The sequence below is a fragment of the Glandiceps talaboti genome, chromosome 20, assembly GCF_964340395.1.
Source record: "Glandiceps talaboti chromosome 20, keGlaTala1.1, whole genome shotgun sequence".
NCBI classification, from domain to species: Eukaryota; Metazoa; Hemichordata; class Enteropneusta; family Spengelidae; genus Glandiceps; species Glandiceps talaboti.
In genome coordinates this window covers 17,212,816-17,232,075 of record NC_135568.1, presented here as the reverse complement: position 1 = coordinate 17,232,075, position 19,260 = coordinate 17,212,816, and the positions used below count along the sequence as shown (strand labels likewise).

The window sequence follows — 19,260 nt, the reverse complement described above, 5'->3', positions numbered from 1 at the left end:
TAGTATTTTACTTTTGAACTTGCATTAGCTGTGACTGGGGTAACCTATTTTTTTCATCAGAAAACCAACAATAGAATAACCAAAATTGTTAAAATATCAATAATTCGACATTGTATGTGTCAATTAGAGGTCTATTCTCACTCTCTCTATTATAGCAATGGTGAAATCGTGATTTTAATATTCGAGAACTTTGATTTTTTGGGTACGACACAAAAATAAAGTTGATTAGAATGCATGCCACTATGCTATATGATATGTACTACTTTGAATTCAATGTCAAACACTGTGGAGTTATACAAGGCATCCTTAGGATTGCCAAAAAAAGAACCCGAGTATACACAAATTTATATGGTGTAAAGGTACCTTTATTTCGGACATATAGACACCCCTAAAAGAAAGAAAAAGGTACATTTTGACATTCATAGGACTAGTATAAACCCACAAAAACACCACTTTTCAAGGCAATTGGCCACCACTATATTTCCAATATAAAAGTCTCCATAACATCTGACTGATTACAAAGTCTCCCTAACATCTGACTGATTACAAAGTCTCCCTAGCATCTGACTGATTACAAAGTCTCCCTAGCATCTGACTGATTACAAAGTCTCCAAAACATCTGACTGATTACAAAGTCTCCCTAGCATCTGACTGATTACAAAGTCTCCCTAGCATCCGACTGCTTACAAAGCTGTAAATAACATTAGAAAAAAGACGACACCAACTTTTGCATTGCAAGTTGCACGTCTCACAATATTTCACATAAAGATAGAATTTAAAAATTTAAAACATTTTCTGTGTCAAAGATTTAATACATTTCTTGAGTTTCTCTATTGGCAACTAACAAACTAAAAGAACACATTGTTGGCGTTATTATTGGTATCTCAGCTTACAACTTTATACTTCAAAACTCTGTGTATATGTTACTTTGTGTAATAAATTTCATTTGACATGATTGAACATATAGGGTGAAACAAGATTCATTGACTGTTGTACACATTTCGTATATTTCTGTGTCACACAATCCTAATATTACAATGTATAGTTTTGAACTGTTGATGCAACTAATGTATAAAGTATACATGGTAGCAAACAACGTTACATAATAAAATGCACAAATTGTAGCAAGAGTTTGGAAAAACAATCTAATTTATTAATACTATGGGTAGGTTAAACCTTTGTGCTTGTGGATTTCAACTATATCCTCTCCAAATATGCTTAAATTCAAATATCATATGAATTAAATATCTATTGTTGCAAACCACAGCCTGTTTTACGGCAACGTTCTTAACAAGCCTCCCACTGGGTAGTGGTAGAAATAATAACTCTGGTTTGCGAGAATGTAAACATCTTACTTTATGAAGTGTTGGCCAAATAATGAGGGCACATTCTCACTGACATTGAAATCTACCTGCTGTGCTAGATAATATCAGTAGAGCCCTCAATATGAATATATTAATGAATCAACCTCAAGAGCTAAGCCACTCACAAATCATATAATTATAGAACTTTCCATAATTTGCCATGATGGCACTCTAATTCCTGTCTATGTGTACCTTTGGGAGTATACATGGTATAGGTTACTCAATCATAGAGCACTGCTGCTTTCCTTAATGTCTGAACAATATGAAAACATCCCTGATTTACACTTCTATAGAATACCAAGGGTCAAAGCTCTTACGAAACAGTACTATGAGGTGATGATTTGAGTGAGTGCGATGTATTCTCAATTTCCAGTTTGCAGTCTGGAATGGCCTACTGTTTTGTCAATATCTAGTGTGTCAAGGTATTGCTATGTGAAATCGTCTAATTTACAGTTTGAATATTGAACCGTTGGGCACGTCTAAGTGTCTGTGGAGAGGACATCTTGAAATCCATCAATACAAAGATCTAAGAAATGCTTTGGATAAAATGTGCTGAAGAATTTTGTAATATGCGTTGTCCGAATAATTGCCTGAATGTCACGTTTGTACGGAAATTGTTAAAATGCAAATTTCATGACTTCTTATATTATAATATCAATCATAAACACATCTGGGTTCATATACAGTTGTCACAATCACTTCAAAGTAGATATACACAATTTAAAATGTGACTAGTGATTTAACAAAAAAATGACACAACATAATTATGTACATTATACTTAATGGTGCAACGCATCTTTGTACACTAATTAAGTTATTTGTGTATTTGTTCAATCTCAATTCATTCCAGGTTTTAAAACACAGCCCTTTATACAAAAAAATCTGTCGAACACTAATACAGAGGAACACTATAAATTAGATTTCAGAAAACTGTGACTGTAAAGAAACTATTGTTATTTTAGTTGAATTATTCATACATTCAAATTCAATATTTAATAAATAGCAACATAATTAATTGAATAGTATGAACTGTTTGAGGTCCACCTTTGAAATAATTTCACTCCACAAAAAATTGTAACTATCTTCTTGAGTGTAATCATAGTCTGATCTGTAACAATGCTTGACTCTTTTTGTAGAGACATACAAAGATCGTCCACAACATTTTCATATTTATGCGACAATATTCATCTGGTGCAAATTGTCTACAACATTTTTGTATTTACGAGGCAATGACATTTATCTTGCATAAATTATTCTTATTACATCAAACAACATTTACAATGACAAAGTAATTCCTAATTTGAAGAAAGGTATTTTCTATTTAAAATACACTTCTCATATGAACTTTCCTATCCCATGATAATTTATCACACAAATTTTATACTTTTCACACCGGTAAAGCAATCTTAAAGCAGTTTAAAGATTCCTTTATTTGTAAAAACTCCACGCAACATATCCATAATTAAGTTGGTGATTAATTTCAATAATTTCCTTCAACTTAAAATTATCCTCAGATAAATTAGCTAAATTTTGGCAATTATGGTTGCCAAGGCGATGTTAATCAATATTTCATAAACTAGTGTAGTGTGTTCAAAAAGTAGTCTCCTAAAACTGCAAGGTAAGCAATTTTGATCATCAAAATCAAGAAAAAGGTTGCAAAAAATCCTTCTGTTGTTATAGATTTGTACCTGATTACAATGTACCATATGTAAATTATGATAATAGGTCATTGAAGGGGAAAGCCAAACATGCTAAAATTGCTCTGTATGTTAAGTCTAACATGTTCACAGTAACTGACACTCCTGGTAAGAAAATAACCACTTTCATCAGAAACTCCTACATAAATGGCCCGATCTTCTGCCTTATTCTTTAACACTGGTACATCCAGCTATACTTAAGGTGTCATCTGCCTTTTCTTTAACAAGGCTATACTTAAGGTGTCATATATCTGTTTTCAAATATTTTGTGGGTCATACCAGTCCTCATTTTACAATATGCAAAGTTTAGGTTTGCTGTTTATTTCATTTGTGAAAAGGAAGAGTTTTTTCAATAAATTTTTGCTGTAACTTCGTAAAAAAAAAACTTCAACTCATTCTCATTTTAAATTAACAAAAAAAATCAGGGGTCATTGTAAATTTTTGAAATAGAATTTAGAATTACATCACAATCATGATATTTGAGAATCTAACATGGCTGCTGAATTCTGTTATCTATCTTGATATTATTTCAAGTGGACCAGGAACAAGCTTGCATATAGTAAAGTTGGAGAAATTGTAGGAAACCTTGATTCTAGGCAAATTACTCCTCAGGTGCATTCTACCTTAATGAAGAATATTACATTTCTAAGAAATGACAGTGAAATGAAGCCAGATAAACATATATTAACAATTATTTAAAATGCAATATACATACTTATGACAACAAACAAACCCTTAATTAACCTCAACATCAAAAGAAGTATACAGTAAACAGATGGACACATACTGGTAAATCCAGACATTTTCCTATTTAAAATGTGTCATCATTACAAGTGTATCATGGATTCTATTATAGAATCAATTATAAATAGAATTCTTTACATAATATCTTAGTAAAGAAATATTTAAGCATTGACTTGTACAATATAGACAACAAATTATACTTTAATAATATATATATAATATCAAATTTGACAAGTGTGATGAACGAACAAATGGAGCTGGGCAGGACCAACTAGAAAAAGTTCCATATTTGTTTTAAGCTAGGGAGCTCAGGTTAGTGATAGATAAGGGATAGAAATAGGATTTGATCCCCTAACTTTAACCTGATTGGCAAGGAAATAGAAGCTGTCCTCCACTTGCTCTTGTACCTGTCTCAATACATTTACCTAATTTATTTGTTTTGATCTAATATCTGTTAGCATTATTGAAACATTTCCAAGCCATCTCATGAAATATAAATATGACTGCACTGATTAATGTCATTGCAGAAGTCATTATAGTAATTCAAATATTCAGATATTTAGTGCTCCAATGAGAGAATGTCTGGGGGAAAGATGACAGAGCGTGAAAGATTGAGAGACAGAGAACAGAGAGAGACTGGGGGAAAGATGACAGACCGTGAAAGATTGAGAGACAGAGAACAGAGAGAGATTGGGGGCAAGATGACAGAGCATGAAAGACTGAGAGAGAGAGCAGAGAGAGACTGAGGGCAAGTGAGAGAACATCTGCTAAATAATGTCTTTCCTATTGTATGAAGAACAAATTTGATGAATCTATATATAAATATTCTGCAGATCACTGGCTTATAACTTCAGGTACACGGTATATTTTTCCTACTTTATCCAAATGGCATCTGAATGTCCCATCCTTTTATTTCAGCAAGGAAGAAGAGTTCAAGAGGACTTTGATAAGTACATATGGCCTCTAGAATAGAAAACAGCCATACTCAATATTGCCATTCTTCCCTTGAATTCAAAAAAAGAGCAAACAAATAAAATGTAAATGCATAACTTTAAAGGAAACTAAAAAGATGATAAAAACCATAATGTGGATCATAGTACTGGCCTCTAATTATACATGTCTAAGCAGCCAGGGCTTTCGTTTTTATTACTCATTACCCTTGCCAACTAAAATTGCATGCTAGAAATCATGTTACAATAGTGTCATGCTCATTATGCATTATTGTTAACTAAATAGAATACACCAGGCTTTCATTACAACACAAACTGGGTTACCTTGGCATGTCACTCATGTTTCTACATAATATATACATTAATCGTTTAATATAGACACATTTCAACTCCACACTAACAACATCAGAAGTACCACACACACACACACACACACACAGCAGCACGATCATACATGTGTACTTAATCCTGTTTTGCCCAACTTGGAGTTTTTTGTGTACAAACAAATACCCTGCTACAAAGAGGAATTAACCACTTCAAAAAGTGGTAAGCATTGCTATTGTTTTACAGTGAGTAGAAACAGGCTTTTGCTGAAAGGATATGACACATGAACTTGATGATTTTAATGGGTTCAATGGTTTATTTTCCTATGGATAAGCAACATGACCACTTCAACATTCCCACTATGCATGGCATCTCTAAAAAGCTTTATTTTGTGATCAAAGTAAACCGAGTGTGTGTGAAAACGTTACTGTTAATCATGTTCTTTTAGCAAGCATGTTATTTTAGTGAAATTAGTGAACAGTGTAGCTTCGTTAATTCAAATTGCTGCTATTAATAGAGTGCGTCGAAATAATATATTGAAAATGGATGCTGATGAAAACATCAATATACCACAAATGCACATGTCACATATACAGTACTAGTCTACACACATAAACAGACAGAACATCATGAATGATTTAGTGTGTCAACTTTAAACTGGGGATCAGATTGTTGTGTAGATAACATGTCATCAGTGACGGCTTTGTTCAACGAGTTTGTCACTTTCACTTGATTTCTTGTCGTTTGGAACTGGTAGACGTAAGGAATACTGTGCTGGCTCTCTTCAGTACCGTATATATCGTAGCATAGCGATGTTGAAGTGGAACAATTTGATAGTACTAGTAGTTGTAATTAGTGTAAAAGCAAAATGTATTCTGACGTAGTCGACAAGCTCTCCCGGCTCAGTCAACACGAGGGGGTAGCTCCCCCCTCGTGTCGACCGAGCAGGGGAGCGTGACCTCAATTACAACGTAGCAACGCGGAAATGACATCAACTCTTGGGCCGTCAACAACATGTAGGTACTAGTATTGTGTTTTGACACATGTGGCTAGGTCGCTAAATTACAATGTAACACTTTGCTACAACAATGGTTGAGCTGTGATCACTAAAAAAGCATGTCGCTAATTCAAAGTGTCTTGCAGTATGTTCCACGACTGAAATGCCAAAGCAACCCTATTTATGCTGTAACTGTGAACTAACGTATCACTTTATATCCTACTTACACAATGTAAACATATAACAAATATATAAACATATAAGTAATATATAGGCCAGGCAGGCTGTGACAGAATACTTGCAAAGTGTGAGCCCGGTTTTCATTTCTGAAAATTGGTGCATCTAATTATACGATGTTGGAATAAAATAAATGCTGTACTGATAACGACAACATGTGTCATTTATTGTTGAATCTGTTTCATGAATTACTTGTTTTTATCTATGTATGGCAGACAGAGCAATTTAAAACAGCACCGATAACATTTTAGCACAACTGAATATGATCTTAATTCATTAGTTTGCAGTCTGAATTGATAAGGTTATGTTACCTTGAATACATGATCACCTACACACACCACATCATTATCAACATTTAACTTATCTGTCAAATACATCACATTGTGAGTTTAAGATTTCAACAAAAATTGTGGGGATTTTTTGCCTAATATTTATGTTGAGAATCAGGTGATCTTCCTTGATCAATCAAATTCAGTCATAGATCTGTATCAGGAATATCTAAAAAACATTGATTACAGAAATAATTTGAATTCCATCCAATACATGTAGTTTCAAAATTTAATTGACCAATTTACTTGTCAAGGATCAGATCACAGTACTGATTGATCTTTTAGTTTTCTACCAAAGCTGACATTTTTGACAAAATGGCATGCCAATGCTGTGAACAGTTTCCTACCAAGACATCCACAGCAAATATCCAAACAAATACCAAGGGAACTGGCCTATGGATTTTTTACTCTAAATTTTCTACTACAGACATACACACACAGGCAGACAGACAGACACTTCACCATGCATAAAACATTCTTGACTTTTACCTCTCCTGTTTAAAATGAAATGTACTCAATATTAAACATGTCACTATGTTAGCTATGCAAGCTTCATTCACCTGCAACAGCTCTCTAAAATACATGTACTTCCTCTTACACATACATTTGCCATCCAACTTCCTCTTCTTTCTCCTTTCGTCTTGAACGTCTCTCTCGTCTTCGTCTCCTTTCTCTATCACTCTTTTCTTTGGACACAACAGTTGTCTTATCACCAGATCTTTTTTCTGTACTCTTTTGTCTAACAACGGCAGTAGCACCCTCTTCCAGACCTTGTGGATTAACTGAGATGGGTCCTTTTTGCTGTGACACATTCCTGGGTGCAGGACTAACAGATCTGCATCTTCTGCTTTCTTTAACTTCTAGTGTTCCTGTTCTTGAAGGTGATGAACTGTAAACAGAATGTCTATTTTTTCTAGCGTTTGAACTGTAATTCTTTTCCTTGTATTCCACTGGGATGCCTTGAGATGATTTGGGTTTACTTTCAAATTGTGTGCTATATTTGGTTGGGAAATGGACCTGCTCAAAAGCTTTTTCAAGTGTCTGAGCAGCCGAGTTTGGGCTAGATGCCTGGCTACGGACTTTCTGTTCCTGAAAATGTGTTGCCTTTTTTTGCCAAATAGAGTCAACATTTTTCTCCCAAATTTCTTTCGATGTGGATTCTGTTTCATCGTTAGCTTCCATTTGTTTAGTATTGATTCCAGATGTGTACCTTTGGCATCTAGGGCTGCCACGTGAACTATGACAAACACGATAATCAAGGTATACTGAATCCCACATATGAGGACTATCTCTCGGATCAAGGAAATCTCTTTCTGAAGGTGAACTCCCAACCCGTCGATTTCTCAGCAGACCGGGACTGTTTGGTACTGACTTTGCAGCCACACCTTCTTCAGGAGCACTGTGCGATCTGTAGACTCTAGCATGTGCTGAGGGTGGGCACAACAGATCGGGCAGTATCTCGGTTACTTTACGTTGATCGGACCCACTACATGTTCTTCTCAAAGGAGAATGATCTCTTGCTCTAGATTGTGCATTTGCCAAAGATTGGCAATGTGCTATACTTGATGCTTCTTCACTAACATAAACTCTTGCCGATATCTCTTCTGGTGTTGAAAGTAACATATCTTTATCATCGGTATCAGTTTCGGACACTGCTAATGGAGCTATCACCTTCACTTGAGGAATATCCAGATCATTATCACAGACTGTGTGTTTCCCATTAAAGCTCTTCTCCTGTCTAGTATCACTGCTCTCTTTCTCTGAAAAATATTGCACCTTTGACGCATTGCACTTAGCCTCTGTAACTGTACTCATGTGAGGTTTGTTAATTTCTAACACACTGCATACTGCAGATGCCTGTAAAAGTTCATTCATGTCATCGTTTGATAATAGTCTGCTATTGGCTGAAGGACTTCGTTGGTTAGAATCTGTAAGAGAAAAAGAGATGAGAAAAGTGTAGAGTAATATTCTTTCAAGGGCAATGATATGATTTGTTTGTGTGTGTGTGTGTCTCATCCGACTCCGTATCACACTAACACCTTCTTTGAATTCTTCATCTGAAATAAAGCTATGGAATGTATTAAGCAGTGTGTCCTTTGTTTTACACTCTGCCTAAAACTACTATGCTGTAACTCTGGGACATGATATTTTTTTAACATAAACATTTAATACATGCATTCCAAAGATGTCCACACATATCAAATTCATTACAAAAATGACTAGTTGCTGATTGTTGTCATGGATTTTTGAAGAGGAATCATTACATTCTTCTATGTATGTCTTTAAATTTGATAATAACCCCACAAAGTTAGGGGTCCTTAGATACTCCCTATCCCACCGTTAACGCCAGACTAACAAGAAAAGATACACAACACACAACATGTACCTAATCGCATTTAAAGTGATAAGTCTTGCTAAATTTATTATAGTGCAGTAGAAACAGGCTTCTGTTGACATGATTAAACATGGACTTGATGATTTTAATACTTCAATCGTTTACATTATTACTGATAAGCAACATGATTACTTGATTGATTCCATATCCCAAATGTATGTGGACCTCTGTAATTGTTTGTTCTATGTATGTTTGAAGTTGTCTGATATTCCAACTGTGTGTGTGGTCCTCTGCAGCAATTGTTTATTCTATATTTGAAGTTGTTTGATATCCCAAATGTGTGTGGTCCTCTGCAGCAATTGTTTATTCTATATTTGAAGTTGTTTGATATCCCAAATGTGTGTGGTCCTCTGCAGCAATTGTTTATTCTATATTTGAAGTTGTCTGATATCCCAAATGAGTGTGGTCCTCTGCAGCAATTGTTTATACTATATTTGAAGTTGTCTGATATCCCAAATGTGTGTGGTCCTCTGCAGCAATTGTTTATTCTATATTTGAAGTTGTCTGATATCCCAAATGAGTGTGGTCCTCTGCAGCAATTGTTTATACTATATTTGAAGTTGTTTGATATCCCAAATGTGTGTGGTCCTCTGCAGCAATTGTTTATTCTATATTTGAAGTTGTCTCATATTCCAACTGTGTGTGTGGTCCTCTGCAGCAATTGTTTATACTATATTTGAAGTTGTCTGATATCCCAAATGTGTGTGGTCCTCTGCAATTGTTTATTCTATATTTGAAGTTGTCTGATATCCCAAATGAGTGTGGTCCTCTGCAGCAATTGTTTATACTATATTTGAAGTTGTCTGATATCCCAAATGTGTGTGGTCCTCTGCAATTGTTTATTCTATATTTGAAGTTGTCTGATATCCCAAATGTGTGTGGTCCTCTGCAATTGTTTATTCTATATTTGAAGTTGTCTGATATCCCAAATGAGTGTGGTCCTCTGCAATTGTTTATACTATATTTGAAGTTGTCTGATATCCCAAATGAGTGTGGTCCTCTGCAGCAATTGTTTATACTATATTTGAAGTTGTCTGATATCCCAAATGAGTGTGGTCCTCTGCAGCAATTGTTTATTCTATTTTAAATTGTCCGAGTGTGTGTCATGTTTCATGAATGAAACACCAAAGCAATCCTGTTTCAATACGATGTATAATTCATAGTGATGGGAATTGAATGGCCACTGTGTCAGATGTAGGAATTGGAAAACACATATTTTATCCTATAATACAAAGGACAATCACACAAAATAAATTTAAGGTAATATGGAATTGAAGAAATAGCTGACCCCTACAATGTACATATACATGAGATTAATTTATATTCTGACTAGTACTAACCTATCTTTGTATCCAAATTATCATCTTCAGTTGCCTGAAGTGAGAGTCTAATTGCATGCTCTAAATCTGTCTCTGGGGTTTTCCCTACAGAGGAATTGTATAAAAATAATTGAAAAATTGTTAGTATCACAAAACAAACTATATCAGTTGATGGTTCACGGGTAAGTAGATTTTTGAGCTGAATTCTGTAGATTACAATGTACTGGAAGCCAGTAAAAGTTGCATCAAGGGTGGGTGTGACAGACGGTTGTCTCTCAGAGCTAAGGAAAAGTTGGTCCCGGCTACAAAATGATCCTATCTGATCCTTAGGGCACCACTGATAAAGTGAACCTAATGCTGGAACCTGGGATTGAAACTTTGGTCTTTAACTTGGGTTTAATGAAAAATGTAGTTGGTATACAGGCACAAAAACCATGATACAACCAAGATCATTGTTTAGTCTAAAGTACTGGCTACTTAACATCATCAGAATTGAACCAACTGTTGATTTTTGTCCCTTTGATAACACTAATCAGTAAGAGCCTGGGGTTTGATAAGGCTGTAGAAATTGCTTGCATGCAACTGCAAGATTATTTCACTAATTTAAGACATAAATAATCAATGTTACCAGACACAACTGTTAAACTTTTAATACTAGAAACATTATCTGAGGTGTTATTCAAAACAATGTCTTCACCACTAAAACCACATCTGTAAGAACATTGTAACTTTCTGTCTGTACCAAATGCAATTATTATAATTTATACTTGTTACAATGTTACAAATATTTTCATTGAAATTTCCACTAAATAAAGTCAAAGGGGGAAAAAATGAATGGTTTAAATAATAATGATGCATTATAGACTGTATACGTTCAGACACAACTATGGATCTTGATTGTCAGGATGTAACAATCAGGCTTACCATCTTTCAGTGACTGACATGATAATTCCAATGCTCTCTGTAACTCCACCTCTTCTGAATTAGGATTAGGTTGAACACTTTCACCACTCTCAATGGATCTGACAGAGTGTGTGGATGGAGACACTGCCTGTGGACTTGAATCTTCTCTCTTACCGAAGCTACTCAAACGTTTCCTAATCCTGGGTGAGCTCAGTTTTTGAACCAAAGCAGGCAACTGAAGTGAATTTACATCACTAGTGAAAGAACAGAAAAGTAACATATTTAAAAAGTATTTCCCAGTATTTCTATCATCTCCTTAGACAATTTACTGTACCACTGTGTGACAATCTCTAACAAGTCATCATAAAAGATACAGCCCCCCCCCCCCCCCCCAGCCCAATACTTTACTTGTATTTGACTGAATGGTGACATGATTGAAAACAAATTGGTCACAAGACATAAAGACTATAAAGCATTCTGGAAATGGCTTGATTTTGCTAACTGAACCCAAGGTCAAAGTCACTAAATTTTTTTTGCAAAGTTGTTTACAGTCCAGCTGCTAGAACCTCAGGCAATTCTGCTAACTTCAAAAATGACCACTGGTCACATACTGCCAAAGGTGCTGTTGAGGGCTCGTTCCATACCAGAGGTACGATGACGGTCAGTTTTCTGTTCAGCAACCTTCCAAGTGCAGATCTGATGTCTTACTACTTTGTTTATTAATTCAAAATAAATAGTACCGATTTTCATCCATATGGCCAGAAAGGCTTTGTAAAACGTAATTATACATGTGTGTTTCATGTATGGCTTCATAAGATGTTGTTTATAAAATCAAATTGTCACCTTGCGCTGGCTTCACTGCTATCACAACCATTGTCTAACTGTTGTGCTTGTTCCATTAGGAGAAGTCTTGACATTTCAAGAGCTCGTAATAAATCAATTTGTTCATTGTTGATGGTGTTCTCATCTTCACAGTAGGGTGGTGAATCTATTAATGGAAAACCAAAATAAACACCTTCAAACTGGATGGTCTCAATAAAACTTAACCAATAAGATGCCAAAAAATCTGAATAATGGAGACTGAATTTGCAGGCATGAGAGACAGTATACTATTGGCTAGTCTGACATAAAATTGTCTGAAGTCAGTGTGCGTAATATCAACTGAGGTCACTGTCAACAAAATTAAATTTGAAACAACATAATTATTTTGTAAGCCTTCTCCCTAAATACAGTAACAAGGGTGCAAAGCCCTCTTATTTTTTTATCATTCTCTTGAACAAAAGGAAACAGTACATGTATATCATTTGCCTTATACAACTAGATAAATTGTCAAACAGAATCATACATAGGTTTTCCCTTTTCTTTATTGGTAGATTACACCCCAGGAACCAAATCCCCTGAAAATCAATTTTCTTTCAATTTCTGTACATATAATAGCTTGTTCCTATTTCCTTAGAATAGTCAAACACATTTAGGTGTTCATCATCTTGTTTTCAAGGAAACTGATTCTCTTTGATTTTTCCACACAATTAACACAGTTTTGGATTCTACATTGACATCATTTTGACCTCTACCCATTGACTTTTTTTCTTGACCAAGCATGATATGGGTGGCAGTTTTCTTTAATAAACTTAGGGTGACAGCAAAAGTTAAAAAAAAATTATTTTCGAGGTGGAAACTACAGAAGAATATCACTACTTCTCTTGAGTCAAAAAATCTGGGGAGAACACCTTTTAAACAACTACCAATATTAAGTAGATTCATAGATTCTGTATTATGTTACAGTCTTCTTGTGAATACTTTCTATTTCGACTGTAAAATGACTGCAATGCAAAACTGTTCTCACATGGAAAGGACTCAATGTGAAATTCAGGTTTGTCATGACATCATATAAACATTGTGTGCAGTACTGAGTACTATCAAAATTAAGTAACTATAGACTTTCAATTAGATGACTGGTTTTTTACATCTCACACAACATTTTTGTTAGAATTATAAAAACAGAATACAGACACTGATAGCAAACATGAACATAAAATGTAATTTTTTCACTGTGAACACAAATAAAGTCTGTGTATGAATCATCATTGTCTCTCATCAGCTGGACAGTAATGTTGACATTGAGATAAAACTGTATCACTTCATATGTACGTGTGTGCTATCAGTGCCTGTATTTCCATTTGTGTAATTATTCATAACAAAAAAAACTGTGTAACAAACATCCTGTCTAAACTCTAAAGTTACTTAATTTTGGTAGTATTTATTTACCTGATTCCATTCTAGACAGCTTGTCTTGCCTCATACACTTCAGTCCACAGTATTCGTGAGCAACAGTACTTCTCTTGTTTTTGGCCCTGGGTTTACCACAACCTGGCTTGAAACAAAGAGCTGAAATAACAAATTTACTTCAAGTTATTATCATGGTCCCTGTCACTTAGCAATATGCAGCATTTGACCTTGTCGAAAGAGGTCAAGGTCAATCTCAATTTCTATGATCCCTGCCCTTTGCAATACAGCGCTTTTATTCTATGCTGCTATGTTACGTACTTTCTGTCTATCTTGCAAGTATTTTTACAATACTGGGACATTGCAAAGTACAGTGTAAAGATTTGTTGCTTTACATAACAGGATATAGAGGTGAAAATATTGTGAACAACCACAGATTGAAGTTAAGGTATACATTTTGCTTTGCGAGAATCCCACAAGTTAAATTATCACTTGCACAGCATTTTGAGGCTTTTACCTGTCGTTTTGTTTTGATTCATAACCTCAAATAAACTTTGGCCATTTTTCCTGCCTGAAAAATCCTATTGTTCCCGATGATTTTTTATACACAGACATATACATGTATTTATACACAAGACCTGCACACATGATTCTACAGATTTCTATTTAGGATGTGAACTATGTGGTAGGGCTTCATTGCATGATCACTATCCCAAAATCACCCTGGCCTGGCAATGATTAGCACCTATGATCACTGTGTAAGTAATACATGACTACACCTTGCCTCATCTTTGTGCAACATTTCAGTGAAATTAGCAAGCACATGTCAGAAAAATTGTTCAGGATGGACAACAAATTTACAGTTAAGAAGTTAACTCTTAGAGTTGTTCAAGGTACTAAGAATCATTAGCAGATAACAATTCTGCAGTACAATGGTACACAATTGAAGGGCTGCAGAAAAAAAATGGGTGGGGGATTTTTCTTTTAGCAACTACTCATCCCTTTCTGCATCACTGTCATCCCATATGATGTATGACAAAACAGGAAGTCTGTAAGCCCCCCACCACCCCCACTCCTTTATTTTGCATCAGGGTTGCAACCTAGAAATATGACTGATTTGGTGAAAATGATGGTATTTTGATACAAAGACTAGTTGAAACATCAACTAAGGGGTGCTGGTACTTATATGGTAGTGGTTTCATATGAGGGCAGTGCTACACACAACTACATGTATGTATTTGCTGTTTTCTAACTTCTTTATTGTCAATTCCCCTGCCAAGGTGAAACAGACAATAAAGAAAGCGGAGGTATACTTACTACTGTCACTGCTATCTGGAGATGATGGTGTATCTGGTTCTTTCAATTCTAACCCTGGATATTTAAACAGTCATTACAATGCAATTAATCATTTGTCATGCAAATCTTTTTCACTTTGTTTGTGGCCAGATATTTCAGTTTTGTATTTCATATACTACAAATCTTACTCTAACACAGTAAGTATAGACATTATACAATGTACATGTAAGTTATAACGATGTTTTTTCTCTTTTGTGGCCAGATATTTCGCATTTCGTATTCAGTAAACTACAAACATACATGTACTGTCAAAATTTATAATTTGCATAGTCATCATACATATACATACTAACAGTGTAATCAAAATATATCTTTTTCTCTTTTGTGGCCAGGTATTTCACACTTTTTGTATTCACTTCAGCAAACTACAAACTATACATCCACAAAATGAATAAACTATTCATAAGGGTTTTTAACACTTATACACTACATGTACGGTCTTCTGTTTTAAGGAAAGGCCCACATGATTTCTGCAAGTTGTACATCTCATAAATGGACTGAAAGTGAACAAATATTACACACTGTACAATGATATGGGAGGACTTTATGATATTGGGATGAAAACAACAATGTGGACAGGATGGTCAATTATTTGAAGTACATAGATTATATACACTCTGGACAACCATTCACTAGATTGTGATATACATCATGTCTGCCCTCAATGGTTTTGATTGTGAAAGGGGCTGGCCGCTGCAGGAAGGTGTCCCGGCAGTGTACATTTGTACCTTACTGTTACATGTATACCAAGATATGTGATGGTGATACTATCCTATTTTAAAATGAATTGCACAATCTGTACCCTCACTATTTTATTGACCGCCATATATATGAAACATGCTATTATTTTAAACATATATTCCTTCAGTCTGTGGTTGTCTCACTGCAAGTATCTGTGTTTGTGGATTGTATTAGATATGTTGTTTGGATCAGTAATATTATGGAGATACATGTACTTGTGACATAATAATTATATAAACCCTTTGCAATGTCTCCAGTAAAAGACAAAAGAACCTCTCACTCAGGTAACATCATGTATAAGTGTTTCCAAATATGTCCATAACATATTGTTAAAATGGTAAATTACGGTAATGCAATCAAATGGACAGAAAGCCTGATAAAAACCATCACCCACCCCCACCCCACCCACTGATTACAAATTATGAGATTCACTGATGTCTAAAGCTTTGCCATTCAATCATACTTTATACAAGGCCAATGTCAGATTAGGATCAAAAGATTAAAGTTTGGCAAAGATTACCTGGCAAAAACATTTGATTAACAGAACTATAGAAAAAGTTGGCCTTGAATTTAACAATACATAGATCTCATTTAATCACTCTCTTAAAAGTTTGTAGTGATTGAACTTTGAAGAACATGTGATTCAAATGCTGTTTAGTATGTGTACACATTTATGTCTTCCATGTGAAGTGGGCAGGATGGTGTTTATAATTGCTAATGGGGTCAATGCAGTAATATTGTGAATTTTTATGTAGTGTCAGAAGAATATAACTATTATACCATGCATAAGTCAAAAATATGAAATATATACTCTGGTCGTTCTACGTCACAAGAACATGCATCTATATTTGTATGTCACAACAACACATGTCTACATCATTGGTTCTGCTGTGTTCCAAATGAGTCGAAACGTTCAAAATGGCCATGTTTCCCAATTAACTTTGATATTACTGGTGCTGGTATAATCATGTTATTCTCCTTTATTTTTCTTCATTCAGCCGGAAAATATTCATGACCTATATAAGGATTGTCAAATTCATCTAGCAACTTGTGACAAAGGCCCCTTAGGTCACTCGTATTTTCCTTGGCTGAACGAAGAAAAATATTGGGGAATAACATCTATGTATAACAAGTTGTGAGAGAAAATAAATGATGATGTAATATAATAACACACATGTACAGGAAATAGATCAGAGAATGGAATGAAATATACAGGTACTTCCTTCAACATTGGATAGACAACATCTTGTACTATAAATAAAAGTAACGATCATGGTGATGGAGATGATGATGGACAGTGTTCACCTTAAATTATTTTCAATTTTTATTTCACCGTAGGGCCAGTGCTTACCATTAAAACCACTTGTAAAAAGAATACCCCCTCTCCCCAACCAGAAATTACAGTCTGTGATCGCTAGGATTCCTGTTTTAACTTGCTCAGGAAGAATCTTACAGATGGCAGTGATGATGGTGGTGGTGGTGATGATGATGATTGTGATAACGATAATGATGATGATGATGATGATGATAACGATGATGATGATGATGTTGACAAAGATGATTATGATAATAACAAGGATCTGGATTTACTATCTAGATTTGGTAAAATATGACTATCTACAAGTATGTAAGAAATGACCTCTGACCTTGATCTGTCATGGATATAGGTGATGTATCATCTGATTCTTCGGAATCAAATCCCAAGTACTCATAGAGTAAAGGTATGTTGTTATGGCGACCAGTTTTATCCATCATCCAGCCATCACCACCTGGTGGCATTTCTTGTAAGGATGCAGCTATGGCCTGACGTAGGGCATCACCATCCTATAATAACCACAAAATGTGTTAGGAAATTTTATTCATAATTTGACAGCAATTTGCTCAAAACATAGCTTTGCTTCCTAATAAACTCTCAAATACAAACTCTCAAATAATTTGCAACTTCAGTATGTCTTGCTAAATGTAAGAACAACTTTTTGTGAACATTTCAAAGTGTAAGGTGTTGCCAACTTCTGCTTCACTGCTCACGGCGGTTTGTTTTCACTGCAGTTGCATTGGTCCAGTGCAAATATAGAGGGAATATACCTAAATGTGATGTAACTCAAAGTCAGCTGTAAAACTGTGTCATTCAAAGCCATTACATCAATACTTACGTCATCATTGTTTTCAAAGTTGAAAATATTTTTCCTGGCAAACTGTTTTCTTCTCAACAAGGGTGGTGTCTCTTCAGGTGGTATGAGTCCCTTAGACACTGCAGACAGGAATTCATGTCTTTTCCTCTGTACAAGTTGTGCAGACTGGATGATTTTATATCTTGGAGTTCGTAAGTATGGACGGGCAACCATCTGAGATAATGTTTCAGTGGCTTCTTCGAGTTCAGTCTGTAGAGAGGAGAGGCATGATTAGTATCTAGGTTGTAAATGTCCTGTTTTAAGTAGCCATATGGATGAGGATTGGGTATTTATTTTGGATTTTTAATTTATTTAACAATTTTATCATGGCTTCCTACTTGACAAATTAATGTGAAACAACTTTGACCCAATCTGTGTTTGTAACTCAATACATTGCAAAAAGCCAAACATTGTGTAAAAAGTTTGTTATCGAACGTACAATAACAAACATTTTACATATTTGTTAATAATTTGCAATGTATTCAGTTATAAACACAGACTTAGGGTCTATGTTTTACATTGGTTTTTTCAAGTTGATGACAGCCTTTGTGCCTGGGGTACTGTGCTATGGTGATGACAACCATTGTGGAATGAGTTTTGTTAATGACTGTGTACATGTACTAATACTAATTGTTTTCAGAAGAAATCAAATGATCATTATTTTATGTTTTTATTATTCACCTGGTTGGTAAAATTCTATTTCATATAAATGACAAATATTTGCTTCTATCCGTGTACCGTGTAAGGATGTTATAATAGGAAGATATCACATTACCTGCATAAATTCAAATATTGTTTTAGTTCTACCATCGTCTTCTAAATAATAACCATAGGCGTATGAAAACTTGAGAACTCTCCTTGCTTTTAGAAGTTCATTAATAGCATCTTCTATGAACTGAGTCTCACTGGATGCATTAGCTGTAATTAAAAATTAAATGAAATTTAATTCATGCATGGGAGTGGTTCCTTGAAAAGTCAGGTGTAATGTTACAGTGCAAGTGTAAGACAATATTTATTAAAATAGTGTTCATACTAAAAATTTAGACTAGCTGTACATTTGTATATGAATAGTTGTAATCAAATATCATTCACACGAATAAAAGTTATGGTAGTCTTTAGAGTTAGTGAAGCTATGCTCATTATATAAACAGTTGGTAAGCTGTGTATTAGGGCCATATTTATTAAGGTTATGTTCACACTAGCAGTGGTTGGGGTCACATAGTAGCAGTCATTTGGCTGTCTTTCTGCATGTACATGCACATTTAAATAACAAAGTTGATTTATTGGGACCATATTGATTGTTAGTAACTACAGCTTGTTTCATGTTAATGTTAACTGGCTCTACTAGATACAGTCATACAGAAACCAAGAGGAAACAGCACATGCTTTAAGATAATGAGATCGAATGTTGGATAGTTTCTTGTAACATTTTGTCTAAATGAAATAAACTAACATGGTGCTATGCAGACATCACATGCAGACATCAAAACATTGGCTGACGTGACTA

General features: G+C 34.9%; 1 protein-coding gene across 1 annotated transcript in view; it reads right to left on the bottom strand.

Moving 5' to 3' along the window:
* Positions 1-358: 358 nt before the first annotated feature.
* LOC144450510 (uncharacterized) overlaps positions 359-19,260 on the bottom strand; it is an 83,027-nt gene continuing 64,125 nt past the window's right edge. Inside the window, exons 15-24 of the mRNA XM_078141150.1 lie at positions 18,529-18,671; positions 17,736-17,963; positions 17,229-17,406; positions 14,803-14,856; positions 13,528-13,647; positions 12,103-12,247; positions 11,281-11,513; positions 10,378-10,461; positions 7,247-8,570; positions 359-4,809 (exon numbers count right to left, since the gene is read on the bottom strand). Coding sequence (XP_077997276.1) covers positions 4,791-4,809; positions 7,247-8,570; positions 10,378-10,461; positions 11,281-11,513; positions 12,103-12,247; positions 13,528-13,647; positions 14,803-14,856; positions 17,229-17,406; positions 17,736-17,963; positions 18,529-18,671 — 2,528 coding nt within the window. The 3' untranslated portion in view covers positions 359-4,790. The remainder of the gene's footprint in view (positions 4,810-7,246; positions 8,571-10,377; positions 10,462-11,280; positions 11,514-12,102; positions 12,248-13,527; positions 13,648-14,802; positions 14,857-17,228; positions 17,407-17,735; positions 17,964-18,528; positions 18,672-19,260) is intronic.